Raw genomic sequence first — 16,751 nt, 5'->3', positions numbered from 1 at the left:
GGTACGCAACAAAGTAATTTGAAATTCATATCATCACTTAGAATAAGGGCCGGGCCGGGGTTACATCTCATATAGTATATAGTTTTGTATAGATGTAGGCTTAAGAATTCCTATTACCAAAGTATGGATTATTATTATATCTAATGATTAAGGAACCTCAAATCTAAGTCCTTAATCATCAATACAAGAGTACATGCATTGCTTTTCTTTTTATTTGATACAATAATCAAAGTAAGGTAAAATTTTATTTTTATTTTAATTTTTTGCTCAGACTAAGCTACTAGTCAAGCATTTGGCGTCTGCTTGCTGGACTGCATCATAGCTCCATCAGCATCAGCAAATGAAATAAGCTTATTCGCTCATAATCGGTTTAAACAAAGATTGAGCTCGATCTCCACCTGCATAGAAAATTCCCAATTGTAAATACCGGCACAAATTTGTTTCTTATGGGGGCATTTTCGTGAATATAATAAAAGCAAAAAGTGGTAAGTAGTTACCGGTAGTAGAAGCCCAAAGGACTTCAGGATCAATAAGAGTGAGACGATCATCATGAAGTCGCTTCCAGGTAACAATGGACTTAACAGGACCCCAATCACCATCTTCGGTTTTATCCAACTTAACATTGATCACCCTTGCCCTTCTGGCCCAACCAGCTAAGCCATATCCATGGTACCCGAATCCAGCTCCGTAACATAGCTGTATGTCACGAAGCTTACCACAATAGTCGTTGATATGTCCATGTCCTACAAAAGCAGCCTTAATATCCCCTGCTGCAAGCATTGTGTCATAGAACCCCGAATTGACGCCGGGGCAATACACATCCTCCTGTTTTTCACCCACCATATTGGACTCGGTAATGTTGCTGTATTCGGGTATAGGAATGTGGAAGAACACCAACCCTGGAGCGGGTCCTTGTTGTGCTTCGGGTGGGCTCGTGTAAGCTTGTTGGAGTTGTTTGGAGGTGCGAAGGAACCAAGATTGCTGAGATGGATGGATCCACTCATATCCCATGTAAAAATTGGGAGGGAGGCTGTAAGTGAATTCACCGGAATCAAGGAGGTAAAGGTTAAGGACAGACTTGTTTTGGAGAGGGGAATCTTGGACACCGGCGACCTCCAAGTTGTAATTACCCCATCCCCAAATCGACTCGTCTTGTTCGAGATTGGATGGATTGAGAAGGGATAGAGTGTTTTTCAATCCAACTATGTATTCCATGACTGCTTTTCTTGGAGTTCCGGTTACAAGTGTATTCACGTCGTGGTTACCTAGTACAGCAATCCATGGGATATTCGACTCGATTGCTGCTGCAAATGCTTCATCCATTGATCTGTTATAGTTATACGCATCTACTGAATGGACGTTGTCTCCTGCATATATATTCAAATTATCGGATTATTGCTACAATAAGTTACAAAACTGTACACTTGACACGTACCCGAGTTGGACATAGACTACAATTGTATGCCCAATAGATTGAATAGATACGTACCAGTGAAAACGATGAGATCAGGATTCTCGGTATGGATGAAACGACGGAGATAATGAGTGGTGTTGAGATCAGAGCAGGTTTCCATTTGAGATGGCAAGACATCTCTACAAGCAGTGTCCTTGCCATTAGCGTAGTGCATATCTGAGATTTGCAATATTTTGAATTCTCCATTTTTGTTGAACCTTAACAACTTGTCCTTGTTTTCAACTTTTATATTTGTGTTGAATGAGCTTGCATTTTGGAGCATCAATGCAAAAACTCCCACTATGAGTAAACCCAAAAAACCCATTTTTTTTACTTCTTTTATTTTTTTAGTAATAATCCCACTTAAAGACTAATTGTAGTACCCAAGCGTATACTATACTTTATATCTGTCGCCTGCATTCATAATTAATTAATTAATTAATACAGTACAACATATCATTATGATCAGATCGAATTTCACACTTTTCAACTTGAATATCTTTGAGTTCATTTCCCAATAAAAATTAATCCATACTATGTACGGAGTATCAATTTCTATATATATATATATTTTTTTTTTTTGAAAGAATAAATCATGTATATATAGATAACATACCAGTGAAAAGAATAAGGTCAGGCTTCTCAACGTCGATGAAACGGCGGAGATAATGAGTAGTGTTGAGATCAGAGCAGGATTCCATTTGAGATGGCAAGACATCCCTACAAGGAGTGTCCTTGCCATTGGCGTAGTGCATGTCTGAGATTTGCAATATCTTGAATTCTCCATTTTTGTTGAATCTTAACAACTTGTCCTTGTTTTCAACTTTTATATTTGTGTCGAATGAGGTCGCAGTATTTTTGGGCATCAACAAGAACACTCCCACTATAACTAAACCCAGAAAACCCAATTCTTTTAGTAAACTTGAAGTCATCCCTAATTTTGTGTATGTAGTTTCTTATTAAACCGAACCTGTGTCTGTTGTTGCATATATTTGGACTTACTTGGTACTAAAATAATAATACGGAGTAGATCTTTGTACTTTTGTAGGGTATTTTTTATACAACGTATAATGTAATGATTCTTGTTTGCCACATGATGCTCGCTTATACGTAGTATCCTTGGCCCTCGTGCACCACATGCCACATAGTATGTATACCGTATACGTGATACCTTTACTTATTCCTGAAACGAAATTTTTAATAAAATTTAAAGATGTTACACACACATATTTGAGATATATTGTGTGTGTTTTTTTTTTTTTCAAAACAATCCCACATTTGACCCCCATCTTCACAAAATGATCCTTTTACCGGTTTGTGAAATTGGTAACTTATTTTAGAAGGTGACTTGCCATGTGTCACCTTTTGATTGGTACAATTTTAATTTTTGCTAATTAAAAAAAAAACTCCCCACCACCGTCCACCGCATCACACACCACTTCACCACCCCTCCCTTTTCCTGGTTTCGTGGGTGAGATCGGGGTTCGTGGGCGGCGGTATTTCGGGGTGGTTTGGGTTTTGTGGGTGGTCGGGGTTCGTGGGCGATCGGGGTTCGTGGGTGGTTTGGGTTTCGTGGGTTAGTCGGGATTCCGGGGTTGGTGGGTTTTGTGGGTTGGTTGGGATTTCAGGATTGGTGGGTTTCGTGGGTGAGATCGGCGGGGGTGGTTTGGGTTTCGTGGGTGGTGAGAGTTTGTGGTGGCTGGGGTTCGTGGGTGGTCGGGATTCGTAGGTGGTGGGGATTCGGGGGTGGTGGGATTCGTGGGTGGTCGGGATTCGGGGGTGGTGGGAGTTTGTGGTGGCTGGAATTCGTGGGCGGTGGTATTTCGGGATGGATGAGGTGGTTGGTGTTAGGGGGGTTTTGTGGGTAAATGGCGATGGTCGGGGCTAGGGGAGAGAAAGAAGGTGATTAGGTTAGGTGGTGATGTGGTGGGGTGATTTGGTGATGTGGTGGTGGTTATGGTGGATAGCTAAGGTGGGAGATAAGAGATTGAAAAAAAAAAAAAAAAAAAAAAAGTTAACCTGTTAAACAAGTTGTGGGTTAAAAGGCTCATTTTGAGAAAATGAGGGTTAAAGGTAGGATTATTTTGGGAATTAAAAAAGATGAGATTGTTTTGAACAGAATTGGCAAAGGTGGGATTATTAGTTTCTATTTTTCTTTTAATTTACAAACAATCACATGATGACACATGTCACTCTAACCAATTATAACAAGTTAGTAATCGGTTTGGGCCTGTTTTAAGCAAATACACCGTAAAGTTGAAATTATTTAAAGCGAATACGTGGAAGTTGAGATTATTTTTAACAAGTCTTCCAATAACCAATTTTTTTTTTTTTTTTTTTAAGGGACAAATTTGTGACATAACTCTGTTCATTTCTTTTGGTATACTTTATCCGGAATTATTAACAGCTAGTATATGTAAGATATTTATTACAGATTTACAGTAGATGAATTGTTTGAGTTATATTGATATTCTTGACCAATAACTATAGCCTACAAATTAAAGAACATAAAACTCTACCATACTTATGAAAACTTTTCTGTGCTTAAATATTTACTTCAAAAGTTCAAATTGTTAATTTAATGGCTAGTTAACTTTTAGTTAATTAGTTTGTGTTAGTGAAATTATAATAGTAGTGGCTGGGTTTAGTGGGTTAATGTTAGGCATGATGTAGATAGATGATTATAACCTTATGAAATCATGTTTCCTCGTGGAATGCTAAACATCGCCCGCAAATCTCCACATAAAGCCCACAAACTTATATTGAAGTTACAATATTGCCCTTGACCTTAAAAAAAAAAACACGTCATTAAAAATCAAAGTACGGGGATGTCGAGGCTCGTGGCGGCAAGGTGGTTGGCTTGTGGCGGCAAGGTAGTGGTGGCTCGTGGCGGCAAGGTGGTGGTGGCGCCAGGTCCGGCAGCCACGTCCACCGGCCTGGCGTCTGGGCAGGACGCCCAGCCACGGTGAGTGGCGTTTGGGACAGGCGCCAGTCACTGTGGCTGGGCGTCCTGCCCAGACGCCAGGCCGGTGGACGTGGCTGCCGGACCTGGCGCCACCACCAGCCATGGGCCGTCCTGGCCAGGCGCCCCAGCTGCCTTAAATTTTTTTTTTTTTAATTTTTTTTTTTTTTTTTTTTTTTTTTTGGAAAATCAGAAAAATTTTCTATTTTTTTTTTAATGTGTTTGATTTTTTTTTTATAATAATTATTAATTTTATGTGTTATTTTTTATAAGTCTAGTATATATATTTTTTATAAAATCAAATAAAAACATAAATTTCCACATCCTAAATCAAAACATAAATTTAATAAACATAATTTAAAAAAATAAAAAAAAAAAGGCAAAAAAAAATAAATTAAAAAGTAAGGGCGGCGTCCAAACCAGACGCCAGTGCACTGGTTGAGGCGCCTGGGCTAGACGCCAGTGCACTGGTTGTGGCGTCTGGCCTGGACGCCAGTGCACTGGTTGTGGCGCCTTGCCTGGACGTCCTTGCCATGGTTCCGGCGTCCAAACTAGGCGCCACCTCGTTTTCCGTCGAAGACGACGTATCTCCGGCGACCCTCGCCTCTCCGGCCTCCCTGGGCAACCCAGTACGACTCCACATTTGTTAGATCGAGATTTGTTCACTTTGGGTACGATTTTAGAAATGGGCAAAATTGTCAAACCATGTCTAATTTGTGGGCTTTATGTGGAGATTTGCGGGCGATGTTTAACAAATCCCTTCCCCTCTCCCTACTCCCATCTCTTTTATTTATAATCAGCAAGTTTTGTGTGTGGTTGGTCACACGGTGTGACTAGCTAACAAACAAGTAACCCTTGATTCTCTTAGTAATCCCTGACTAAGTAACCCTTCAAACCTAGTAACCCCTGATCATACTAGTTACTCCTAAATTATTTTTACTGAGCTTAAATTAATTTTAATGAACTGAAATTACCTTTACTGAACTGAATTTATTTTTACTAAACTGAAATTAAATTTGCTTAATATTATTTTTTTAAGGTGAAGTTAACAGGGCCTAAATATTAATTATCAAACACACTAAAAAAAGAGGTAAATCAATAGTCATTGACTGCATCAGTGTCAAAATCTTTTGAGGAATCATAAATGACAAGTACGGAGTAATTACGAGCTAATCTCGTCTCAGATATAATCTACAGTCGCCGTTCCTCGAGGAACACGAGCACCCAGTTTCCAGTCTTTCCACCCTTATACAAAATACGTAGTAAGTCATTCCATTACAAATAACGGGTCCAAGTCAGGTAATATCTATAGAATACACTATATTTTTAGTATTTAAAAACACTAACCATCATCTTCAACATGCCACATGTACATTTTATTTTTCATCAATGCCACATGTTACCTCATTTAACCTTTTTTTCAATCCCCTTTCTCATATTAAAAAAAAAAAAAAAAAAAAAAAAACCTTCATATAATTAATTCAAAACATGTATGAATGTTACTTGGTTCACTTTTTCCCAAATTAATTTCTTCTACAATTACATTTAATTTTTTTCTCCTTTTTAAACTATTCATTTTCCAATAAAAATTTACAAGTATATTATATACCTATAAATAACTCGTGCATTGCACAGGCCATAAGGCTAGTTAATAGAAATAATTTTACCATTGATAAGGAAAAAGTAAAGTGCAGATTATACGATTTAAAATGTACATGGAGTATCTAATTTCGTCAATTTATCTATTTTACTAGAAATTATCTTTTTAAATAGTGTTTCAAGAAAGTGTCTTACAAGTAAAAAAAGTACTACGACTATTTATGAAATTATGAGTGCGTAGTCCATCTCATTATCTAAGGCCATGTTTGGTAATTGGCTTTTTAATGGCTTTTTGGTTAGCTTTTAGCTTTTGGCTTTTTTAGGTGGTCAAACAGCCAAAAAATGCGTTTGGTAATTAGCTTTTTAGTCAGCGAAAAAACTGGCTTTTAAGACAAAATGAAAAAGCTGCTTTGAGTAGCTTTTTTGTTGGCTTTTGGCTTGTTGGTTCACAAATTATCTAATAAACAGCCAACAACCAACAATTAATTTACCAAACACTTTTATAAACAGCTAGCTTAAACAGCCAATTTTAAAAGTCATTATAAACAGCTAAACATTCCAGCTAGTCAAACAAGCCAAGTGAACCAGCCAACAGACATTTGTCAAACAAGGCCTAAAACTAAACACATCCTTAGGGGAAAAAAAAACAGAGTACATTACTCTGAATTGGAGATAGTACAGACTACAGAGTACTCCATAGAATTGAATGAAAAAGTTACTTTTAAGTAGTTTTTTTTTATTAAACTGTCCTAGTGTAGCAGGTCCTCGAGGAACACGAGCGGAGAGTTGCGTGCCCATCCTTGTTCACTTTCTTTCGAGTACAAATAGCATGCTCAAAATTGAAATAAATAAATTAAAAAAATAGTTGGTGGAGTATTAAAAATGGATTCAAATGCACGCAAAAAAAGCAGTTTAACAGCATACTTTATCCCCTACTTAACACCAAGTCACTACTTACCTCTCTTTCAAATTGCTAAGTTATTTGCATCTCGCGGGGTGCATGTTATTTTCCTTACTACTTATCACAATTCCCTCTCTTTTCGCGATTCCATCCCCTCTCTCAACCAATTAGGATTACACATCGACCTTGAGTATGTCGACTTCCCTAGCAAGGAAGTCGGCTTGCCCGAGGGGATTGAGAGCTTCAGTGCCGCTACTAACACCGATATGGCCGGTAGAGTCCTCCAAGCATTTTTCATGCTTCAAGCTCCCATTGAGGCTATGGTCCGGGCTGCTAAGCCTGACTGCATTGTCGCTGATACTCACTGTTTTTGGACCACTGCTCTCGCGGAAGACCTTGGTATCCCTCGTTTGGTACATCATGGTCAAGCTGCTTTTTCCCTCGCAGCTATTGATGCCTTTGATAGGTATGTTAGCAACAGCTAACTAAAGTAGCTAGCTATTCATTTTAACACATTTTAATTTTTTGGAGGTCCTAGTTTAATTATTTAATTATTGTCTATTAACAATGTATGTATCTATGTATGTCGTATGTATGTGTAGGTATACTCCTTATGAGAATGTGAAATCTGATGACGAACCCTTCCTATTGCCGGGACTCCCACATCCAATCTACATGACCCGTTCAGAACATCCGCCATGGATCCAAAGTTCAAATTTCTACACCACATTCTTGAACAAAATTAAAGAGGCAGATGGCAACTCTTACGGTCTTCTTGTTGATACCTTCTATGAGTTGGAGAAAGACTACATAGATTTCTACAGGACCACTTTGGACTGTCGTACCTGGTGTATTGGCCCTATTTTCCTACACCATGACCATGCTCTACACAAAATCAACTCCAAGGACAAGCTCAACCACGACAATAACAAATCGGATGAGAACAACCCAAGCAAACACCCTTGTTTGGAGTGGCTCGATAAAATGCCACGTGGAAAAGTTGTGTACGTTAGTTTTGGAAGTTTATCAAGGTTTAGCTCAGCTCAACTATTGGAGATTGCTCATGCACTTGAATCTTCGGGTCACCCATTTATATGGGTGGTCCGAAAGAAGGAGTCAGAGGAAGTAGGGGTGAAATGGTTACCCGAGGGATTTGAAGAAAGGATATCTCAGAAAAGTATTGGGATGCTTATAGAAGGATGGGCACCCCAACCACAGATATTAGAGCACCCTGCCATTGGTGGGTTCGTGACACACTGTGGGTGGAACTCTTCGGAAGAGTCCCTCGCTGCAGGGCTACCAGTCGTGGCTTGGCCTCTCTCTGCTGAACAATTCTACAATAGAAAGTTGTTTATTGATGTATTAAAGATTGGAGTTGGGGTTGGAAATATGAAGTGGAGCTCCATGATTGATGGAACGGATGAGTTAGTGAAGAGAGATAAGATTGAGAATGCTGTGAGGGAGATGATGGGTGATCATGTGGAGGCTCAGGAAAGGAGGCAGCGCGCCAAGGAGTTTGGCATCGCTGCTAAGAAGGCTGTTCAACAAGGTGGTTCATCTTATGATAGTTTAACTGCTGTCATTGATGAACTACACCGTCTCAAAAATTCATCAAAAGTTGCTGCATGATTAATATTAGATGGATTTTAGTCAATAAGTGTGATGTTAGATGTTTTGTTTGGGCATTAATAAGTGGTATATTTAGGGTAGCATCATTTTTCTATTTTACTAGTCTATCTACGGAGTACTAATTAACAAGGAAATAATGATTACATTGATGAATTAAAAATAACTGATTGTTTAGTTGGGATTAAATTTCAGGAATAGTAGTAATGAAGAGAAAATGAATGACAATAGCCGCACTATAGTTGTAAGAGAGCAAATGAGAAGAGAGGTGTTCGGAAGAAGAAAGAAGAATGGAGAAAGAGGAGCAAAAAAGAGGTGGTTGATTGCAAAGCTATAACGTTGCAAAGTTTATTTATTTTTATTATTATTATTATTATTATTGTGATTTAGCTATCTTTATGTCTCACCTACCGTCATCTTTATTCTTTCTTATAACAAACTTTTAATTTCTTGTAAAACACTATTATTAGAGCATAAGCTGCGCGAGGATCTTATTAATCAATAATGCGATTGCACCAAACAAAATAAAGATTGAACATGGGAAAAAAAAGAGATGAAGTATTAAGAGATGTACAACACATTATTAATTAGAACCTGTTCTCTTTAGTAAGTTTTTTAATTAGTAGGTGAGATTGTGAGATTCTTCCTCATGTGTGACTGATTAGATATACGTCTGATTGATGAAAATAAGAGAATGACAAGTTGTTCATTTGCACCCATTAAACAAATTTGATTAGATTGTATTGTTATGTATCATGTCACTTACCCACTTTAGAAGATCCACATGCCTCCTAAGAATGTTATTTTCTTTTCCTTGACATGATGTTTTTTTTGTTTTCATTTTTCCTAATAAACCCCCTGCTTATAATTCTTTTGTGTGTAAACAAATTGTAATTAATATCATAGCTTTGAAAATGGAAATTGTTAAACAGAGTTAATTAAGGTGCAATGGTGATTGGGACTACACTTGATAGTGAGGACTTGTATTCGATCCCCCGCAACAATAATCGGGAGGGGACTGGAACCTAACCACTCAATACTGATCCCCGAATCCGAATTAGCTCAAAGGGAGAACCGGGTGGAACACCAAAAAAAAACAATGCAAGTGAGAGGGACAAGGGCAGGGCAGCAGTGAAAATGAAGTAGCTAAGTGGTGGGGTGAGCGGTAGTGATTGAAAACCTGAGTGAATTTAGGTTGAGGTGTGTATATATCATACGTACTTGCAATCATGAAATTGGAATGAAAATTTGAGTGATCAACAATTAGGTCAAACCGTCAAAGTCATAGAGTAATCAAATAAGTAGTCCTAAGAAAATTTGAAAGTCACAAATAAACCAAATCAATGATATGATTAATAAATAATGAATGAAGGAGCCATGAAGTTTCCCTGAATATTTCCTTCCTCTTTCCTTAATTATTAAAACATTTAAGGAAATATATAAAAGTGTTTCGTTCAGCAATAATTCAGATTTCAGACCAACCATTCAAAGTATTGGTCTCATCATTTTTTAATCTCTCTTTCTCGATCTGTGTTTATTATTTAAGAGTGGAATTAATAATTAGAAATTTTTATTAAAAAATGGCAGGGATGCTACCAGGAGTAGAAGCAGCAAGAAGAAGGAGAGTTCATCAAAGCAGTAGCATTAATAATAGCAATTGTTCATCTCCTTCCTCGAGACGCCTTTCTTTCTCTCTCTTCTCCACAAATACCTCTACTTTCTTGGTAAGTTATTGGTTTTTTATAAAGTATGTATGTATGATCGAATGAATGATTAAATTAAAGGGTTATATCTTATATGTGTCTCTGTACTGTACAGGGGCATACGACAAGGAGCAGAACATCCTATGAAGATGATGATGAACACGAAGATGATCCAAAGTTAGGAGCTTTGGCTAGAGAAGCCAAGGTCAGACTTGATGCCAAACTCAGATCAACACCCTTCAAATCTACCAGGTTACTCCATTCTACTTTTATTTTCATTTACTTTTTATTAATTCATTGAAATTGTTTGTTAATATAAATAATACTCCTAATTTCAGGAATAATAACTGTGAAGAGAGAATAGGAAGATTCCAGAACAATGAAAATGAAGTGACAAGAAAGAAAAAGAAGAAGAATGGAAAGTTTAGTTGGAACTGGAAATCAGGGGATCAATTACAAGATAAAGAATGTGCAGTATGCTTGGATGAAATGAAAGAGGGTGATGACATCATGAATTTAGAATGCAACCATAGTTTTCATTCAAAATGTTTGATGCCTTGGCTTCAAACCAATGCCCACTGCCCCTGTTGCAGGTTCAGGATCCAACACCTTTAAACTTCATTTTTGTCACTCTTTCTATCGGCTTGCTTATTACCAACTAGTATGTAATGTAAATACAAGATTGGTGTTAATTTTTAGTTTTTTCAGGCCACTTGCCAACCCAAATCATGTGATTCAGCTACCTCTATTCTCATCTACCCTCGCTTGTTTTTATTATAAATAAGTGTTGCGGTTATTATAAAAATGGAGAGAGTTAACCTCCTTATTCTCACCTACCCTCGCTTGTTTTTATTATAAATAAGTGTTGCGGCTATTATAAAAATGGAGAGAGTAACCTCCTTATTCTCACCTACCCTCGTTTGTTTTTATTGTTAATAAGTGTTGCGGTTATTATAAAAATGGAGAGAGTAACCACTTAGTACAAGTTTTTATTTCAGTTTTTATTAACCACTTAGATTGACACCCCTCATCCTACAGGCTATAGCTAGAAGGTGGCAATGGATCAGAAAATCATGATCAACAATCAGGACCTCTTCTCAACTAATCAAAATTTCCATCCATCACTTTGAGCAGATAAGGCATGTTGCTTTAGAACTTCAATTAACATCAGGACACAAAAAAAAAAAAAAAAGGAAAAAGAAAAAAAATCTTACTCCACTATTTTCAAGCATCTAGCAGGGAAGATCAGAATCCAATAGCCACTAGGACTGCCATATCAGTCTTTCCAATGCATTAGAAATTTTGGCGTTAATATCAATTTAAGTTGTCAAAGTACGGGAATGCTGCTACAAAATTAAACACATAGCAATCGACATATCGTAAAAAGAAGAAGTTAACAATGTACCTTGAGCCTGAATAATCTGGGAGAGTTTACTAGAAAGAGTGGAGGCACGCCTACTATCACGAGTAGCACCCCTCCAAAGCCATGGCATCATCATCATAATCAGTCATTTGCACACTCTCTGAGCTCACTGCCTGATCCTGCCATAGAACAATTCTCACATCATTACCCTTAACTTCTAAAATTAAAATGCAGACATGAGAAGACGCCGCTAGAAGAGATAGAAACAAGAAAAATTCTACCTGGTCTTTTATCATTCTAAGAATTTTCTGATTAACCTCCACAGATTGCTTCTGAACTGGATCAGCAGCTTCTCTTAACTGCACATACAGCATAGATATCGGAGACATTAGAACAAATGAAATCAATCAAGTTGAGGAATTAAGTTTAAGATAGAGATCACCTTAGATGGTTTATATTTCTCAGTTGATGACCCTGTGAGCTCATCAAGTTTAGCAAAAAGATCAGATTCTGAGCACTTGCAATATCACTTGTTTGGACCAACAAGGGCATCTGGAACATACATGCACATCAAATTCTTTCATCTAACCAAGAGCAAATTAGAAATTCAAATATGAACATAGACGAGAGCTAGATTTCAGAGCACAAATAAAAAGATGGAACAGATAATTGACACTTAGCAGTTACACTAGGCAAAAGGCATGATGTAGTTACTCTAGGCAACATAAACATAACCAAAATGTTGGTCAAGATTTTAGTATAACAATTAGCAAGAAAAATAGAATCCATAAAAGGGTCAACTAATAAATTGATGGTATATCATAGTTGAATCCTAATATTAAAGGGTTGTGACATACATTATCAAACAAATTAGGTTCAATTATCACATAATTTTAGGGAACCCTGCACTCAATTAAATAAAATTAGATGAAATTGTGAAATTGATATGATGAATACTAAAAGAAACAACAACTTACCTCGAACAAATCGTTAGTAATGGAGGATGTCAAGTGCGATGTTGTTGAGTGCGCGCGCTTCAATGGAGAAGGAGAGGAGAAAGAGGACAGAGGAAGTAATTGGTATACACTAGACCCTAGTGTAGGTAGCCCAACCTACACTCCCTCTAAACGCAGCGTTTAGAGTTACTACCCACACCCCCTCCACTAACCCACAATAATTACCCACTCCCCACAATAACCGCAGTAACTGCATAACTAAAAAAAAAAAAAATCAATTTCAAATCATTCTCTCTCTCTAAACACCATCTTCTTCATTTCTCTAGAGTTTCTCTCTCATCAAACCCAACAAATCACAACAAAATCATACTCCAAAATTGCTTCAAATGTCTGATATTCGAGAAGAAATTAAACAATCACAACAAAAAGAGTAAGTAATTTCGTTAGTTTTGTTCATTTTTTGAGATTGTAGTGCAATTTTATGTGTGAAACCTTAATTTTGTTCATTTTGTTGCGATTGTAGTGCGATTTTGCAAAAAACCACTACAGAGAAGAACATGCAAGAAGAAACTGCAAAATCGGAGCAAAATGTATCTAAAGAGTAAGTAATTTTGTTCATTTTCTTTCGATGACAATTATAGTGCGATTTTATGTGTGAAACCTAATTTTTGTTCAATTTTTTGCAATTGTAGTATGATTTTGGAGAAGAATACTTCAGAGACGAGTAATTTGTTGAAAATTTCTGAAGAAATGTGTGAACCCTAACTTTTGTAAAACCTAATTTGTTCATATTCTTGCGATGAAAATTATAGAGCGAATTTATTTGTAAAACCTAATTTTTGTTAAAATTTTTTGCGATTGTAGTAATTGTTCTAAGATTTTACAGAAAATAACCAAAACATTAACAATTTATTAAATAAAACAGAGACGACGATGATGATGTACCTCTTCAGTCAAGAGTAGACAAATTGAAAAAAAACCGCCAAAATGATCCAATTGTAGATCCGGATTTTAAAAGATATTGACAAGTCAATTGGTACGGATTTAACAATGTCTCCACTACCAAGGTAATTAGTCATTTACAGAATATATTATGTTCATGTCTAATATGCTAGTTGCATTTGATAAAAATTGGTTTTATCTTTGTTTAATATGTTATTTGTATATGATCATATTTGATACTCATAATGTTCATTTATAGATATAGTTATGATCATATATTTATATTAGTTCATATGAGTATTTATTGAGATTTAAGAACAAAAGTACATTTCATTGAAACATCATTGTATATGATCATATTTGATACTCATAATGTTCATTTATAGATATAATTATGATCATATATGTATATTTGTTCATTTGAGTATTCATTGAGATTTAAATAACAAATATACATTTCATTAAATCATCATGCACATATATAAATATGATAATAATCATTTCAGTGTATGCATTCAAACTAATGTCATGTAATTAATTTATAATGTAGTGATGTGCCATTTAGAGTGATACACTTGCTTCAATTTAGAGATGGGAAATCTGAACCATTAACTCTAAAGAAGGTTATAGAACAAAATGAATATGGTAATAGTTATGAAAGATACACTTTAAACAAGTAAGTTTATATGTATAAAATAATTGTTTTTACATTCAATTAGTGTACATTGTATATATATACCAAACTTATTAGGTAATTCTTAAAATTTTAGTGAAAAAAAAAGGTTCGAGTGAAATTTGTTATGTCAAAATCAAGACCACCAAAGACAAATCAAACAATAAGGTATAAAAGCTTTATACCAAAATAACTAATTATCTTCTTCATTGTATAAATTAGTTCATACTTTAATATCATATTATATAAAATAATTCTGTTTTTTTTAAGTGAACAAAGTGAGAACATTCCTGCTACTAATGCAACAACTAAGAGTGTGTCTGCTACACATAACACAACTGACAAAGAGAGTAGGGATGAAAGGTATACTAATGATCAATTTTATATAAACAAATGTTCATTTTTATAAAAGTATATTTTGTGTACAATTTATGTGCATTTTTTATTTAAAGTATTTCTTAATATTGATTTCAGCAAGCAAAAAGAAGTTCAACCAAAAGTGCAAAGCAATCCAGTAAAGAATAGTCTTGGCCAAAAGTAAGAAAACTTAATTGTTCAATTTAGATAGACTATATGTTCATTTGAAAATCAGTACAAAAAAGTTTGCTCATGGCCAATAGTAATATAAGTTATATGTTCATTTTTTTTATTTACTAATCAAAATTGTAAATTCAAACATATTTTTAATGAAATATCAGAAAACCCAAAGATGATGCAAGAATAACAACATTAAAGGACAAGATGCAAGAAATACATTTAGACATAGAGGGAAACCCAAAGTATGTTTAAATTTAAATAATTGAATTAATTTAATAAATTAATGAATATATTTCAAAGTTATATAACAATATCATACATTTACAGGAAGTACAAAGAATCGACAATCCGAATTATGAGAAATCTCAAAAGAATGGAAAAGGCAAGCAAGGAAATCAGGAAAGGTAAATGATCATATTTATTGAATATTTTTGTTTAATAGTCATAAATATCAATTTTAACAATACTATTACTTTTGAAGGTGAAGCAAAAAAGAAAGAAAAAGGGCCAATAGAAGAGAAAACTGTGGAAAAAGGTAAAAATTTTAAAATGTACATTTTTATTACAAAAAATGTTCATATTGGAAAAGCATAATATTAAATATTCAATAAGATTAAAAAAATTAAATTTTAACTAAATAAATTTTAATAGAAGGACAAGAAGGAAAAAAAGGGACTGAAAAAGAGAAAAGCCCTAAAGACAAAACTGTGGAAGATGTCTTTCCAAAGACAACAAATGTAGAAGGTAAAAATTTATAAATGTACATTTTTATTACATAAAATGTTCATATTGGATCTACATAATATTGAATGTTCAATAAGATTAAAAAAAATATATAAATATTAACTAATTAAATTTTCACAGAAGGACAAGAGGGAAAAAAAGAGCCTGAAAAGGAGAAAATCCCTAAAGAGAAAACAGTGGAAGATGAGTCTACAAAGACAACAGATCCAAAAGGTAAATAGTGGAAAATGTACATATTCATTATCTGAAATGTTCATTTATATTGTATATAGTAAACATTTGTCATCCAATTTAAATAAATGTTTATTTAATCTTTTATATTTGATCATTTCATATGCAGCACAAATTGCACCTGATTTTGTTCAAATTGAGGATGAAACTTATCTTCTAGATCAAGATGATGATAAAGTTTCCACAAAACTTAGTGAGGAGACAGCTCCATCATCACAAAAAAGTGATCAGTCAACCAAAATGAAAACAAGATACAAAATGGTTGCAAGGAAAAACAAAAACAAAAGCCTTGTTGTTGTGCCAAGTGGTAGAATTACAAGGAGCCAAGGTAATCATAATACTTTTCTGTTTCACAATAAATATTACACTTTCAAATATACTAACATAAATTTTTTTAAAAACAATAGATGTTCTGTTAGATGAATCTGAAAAGGGAAGCCTGAAGAAGGATGTTGAACCTGCTAAAGAAACCGCAAAAATAGGACAGAAGAGAAGAATGTCTACAAGGACTTTTCCTATTCAAAAGGAAGCTGATGCACCACCTCCAGCACCTACTCCAATAAAAAAAAATGGCAGGTGCTCCTGCTGAATATCCTCCAGACCAAGGCAAAAAGGGTAAATGTTCAATCTTAATGTATAGAATGATCATTTATGATGGTATATCATTAATGTTCAATTTCAATATATAGGTGGGAAAAAGAAAACTCCAGAAGAAGTGAAGAAAACTTCTAAGGTTGCTGGCAAAAGAAAAGCAGGTATATAATGATATATTATAAATGTTCAATATCTATATATAGAATGATCATTTGAGAAAACAATTTTGTTCATTTTATCATTTGCTTATTGTACATTTTCAATACTTAAACAAAATTATATATTTAATTTTCAGATGTCAGTCCTGCCAAGAGAATGCTGGAAAGAGAAAAAAAATACAAGAAGTACCATCAGATGAACCCTCTCAAGATCCTACTTGATTAGGGGATTTTGCTCCCACCAATCGGAATGCGCCACGTGGACCAATCAGGTCCTGCCAAGTGTCCCCTAGTTGGAACTGTCAGGGC

At 35.2% G+C, this 16,751-nt stretch overlaps 4 protein-coding genes across 5 annotated transcripts; 3 read left to right on the top strand and 1 right to left on the bottom strand.

Annotated features, from left to right (window-relative positions):
- Positions 1–79: 79 nt before the first annotated feature.
- LOC110738266 (probable inactive purple acid phosphatase 29) lies at positions 80–2,636 on the bottom strand. Its single transcript, XM_021918643.1, has 4 exons — positions 2,070–2,636; positions 1,490–1,867; positions 498–1,367; positions 80–398 (listed from the first exon to the last, which is right to left on the bottom strand). Exons 2-4 carry the CDS (start codon positions 1,776–1,778, stop codon positions 352–354), a joined length of 1,206 nt encoding a protein of 401 aa, XP_021774335.1. The 5' UTR covers positions 1,779–1,867; positions 2,070–2,636; the 3' UTR covers positions 80–351.
- Positions 2,637–6,720: 4,084 nt separating this feature from the next.
- On the top strand, positions 6,721–11,080 carry LOC110738265 (anthocyanin 3'-O-beta-glucosyltransferase-like). 2 transcript variants are annotated; one of them, XR_002514587.1, is made up of 5 exons: positions 6,721–7,381; positions 7,518–8,856; positions 10,129–10,265; positions 10,360–10,496; positions 10,583–11,080. XR_002514587.1 is itself a non-coding variant. In XM_021918642.1 (2 exons), the coding sequence occupies exons 1-2, from the start codon at positions 6,897–6,899 to the stop codon at positions 8,542–8,544; spliced, it is 1,512 nt and encodes a 503-aa protein (XP_021774334.1). In that variant the 5' UTR covers positions 6,721–6,896; the 3' UTR covers positions 8,545–8,947. The 2 variants fall into 2 exon arrangements, 1 of the variants encoding a protein (XP_021774334.1); XM_021918642.1 differs by lacking the exons at positions 10,129–10,265; positions 10,360–10,496; positions 10,583–11,080 and having other exon boundaries at positions 7,518–8,947.
- On the top strand, positions 10,122–10,906 carry LOC110738252. The gene is made up of 4 exons (XM_021918625.1): positions 10,122–10,265; positions 10,360–10,496; positions 10,583–10,718; positions 10,838–10,906. Exons 1-4 carry the CDS (start codon positions 10,122–10,124, stop codon positions 10,904–10,906), a joined length of 486 nt encoding a protein of 161 aa, XP_021774317.1.
- Positions 11,081–12,797: 1,717 nt separating the features above from the next.
- LOC110738267 (neurofilament heavy polypeptide-like) lies at positions 12,798–16,672 on the top strand. Its single transcript, XM_021918644.1, has 12 exons — positions 12,798–13,164; positions 13,256–13,630; positions 14,449–14,541; positions 14,653–14,715; positions 15,043–15,119; positions 15,197–15,250; positions 15,367–15,459; positions 15,580–15,672; positions 15,800–16,018; positions 16,098–16,305; positions 16,380–16,445; positions 16,580–16,672. Exons 2-10 carry the CDS (start codon positions 13,614–13,616, stop codon positions 16,277–16,279), a joined length of 891 nt encoding a protein of 296 aa, XP_021774336.1. The 5' UTR covers positions 12,798–13,164; positions 13,256–13,613; the 3' UTR covers positions 16,280–16,305; positions 16,380–16,445; positions 16,580–16,672.
- Positions 16,673–16,751: the final 79 nt, after the last annotated feature.

Source organism: Chenopodium quinoa, unplaced genomic scaffold, assembly GCF_001683475.1.
Source record: "Chenopodium quinoa cultivar QQ74 unplaced genomic scaffold, ASM168347v1, whole genome shotgun sequence".
In the NCBI taxonomy this organism is placed as follows: Eukaryota; Viridiplantae; Streptophyta; class Magnoliopsida; order Caryophyllales; family Amaranthaceae; genus Chenopodium; species Chenopodium quinoa.
This window is presented reverse-complemented; position numbering and strand designations above follow the sequence as displayed.

Bases quoted from the DNA above. Each gene is read 5' to 3' on its own strand.
- LOC110738266 (XM_021918643.1), bottom strand. From the start codon at position 1,778: ATGGGTTTTTTGGGTTTACTCATAGTGGGAGTTTTTGCATTGATGCTC. The intron at 1,368-1,489 runs GTACGTATCTAT...ATATATATGCAG, and splicing joins TGATCTCATCGTTTTCACTG to GAGACAACGTCCATTCAGTA. The intron at 399-497 runs GTAACTACTTAC...TTTTCTATGCAG, and splicing joins CCTTTGGGCTTCTACTACCG to GTGGAGATCGAGCTCAATCT.
- LOC110738265 (XM_021918642.1), top strand. From the start codon at position 6,897: ATGGATTCAAATGCACGCAAAAAAAGCAGTTTAACAGCATACTTTATC. The intron at 7,382-7,517 runs GTATGTTAGCAA...ATGTATGTGTAG, and splicing joins GCTATTGATGCCTTTGATAG to GTATACTCCTTATGAGAATG.
- LOC110738252 (XM_021918625.1), top strand. From the start codon at position 10,122: ATGGCAGGGATGCTACCAGGAGTAGAAGCAGCAAGAAGAAGGAGAGTT. The intron at 10,266-10,359 runs GTAAGTTATTGG...TGTACTGTACAG, and splicing joins CAAATACCTCTACTTTCTTG to GGGCATACGACAAGGAGCAG. The intron at 10,719-10,837 runs GTATGCTTGGAT...CCCCTGTTGCAG, and splicing joins TACAAGATAAAGAATGTGCA to GTTCAGGATCCAACACCTTT.
- LOC110738267 (XM_021918644.1), top strand. The intron at 15,120-15,196 runs GTAAATGATCAT...TTACTTTTGAAG, and splicing joins AAGCAAGGAAATCAGGAAAG to GTGAAGCAAAAAAGAAAGAA. The intron at 15,251-15,366 runs GTAAAAATTTTA...AAATTTTAATAG, and splicing joins AGAGAAAACTGTGGAAAAAG to AAGGACAAGAAGGAAAAAAA.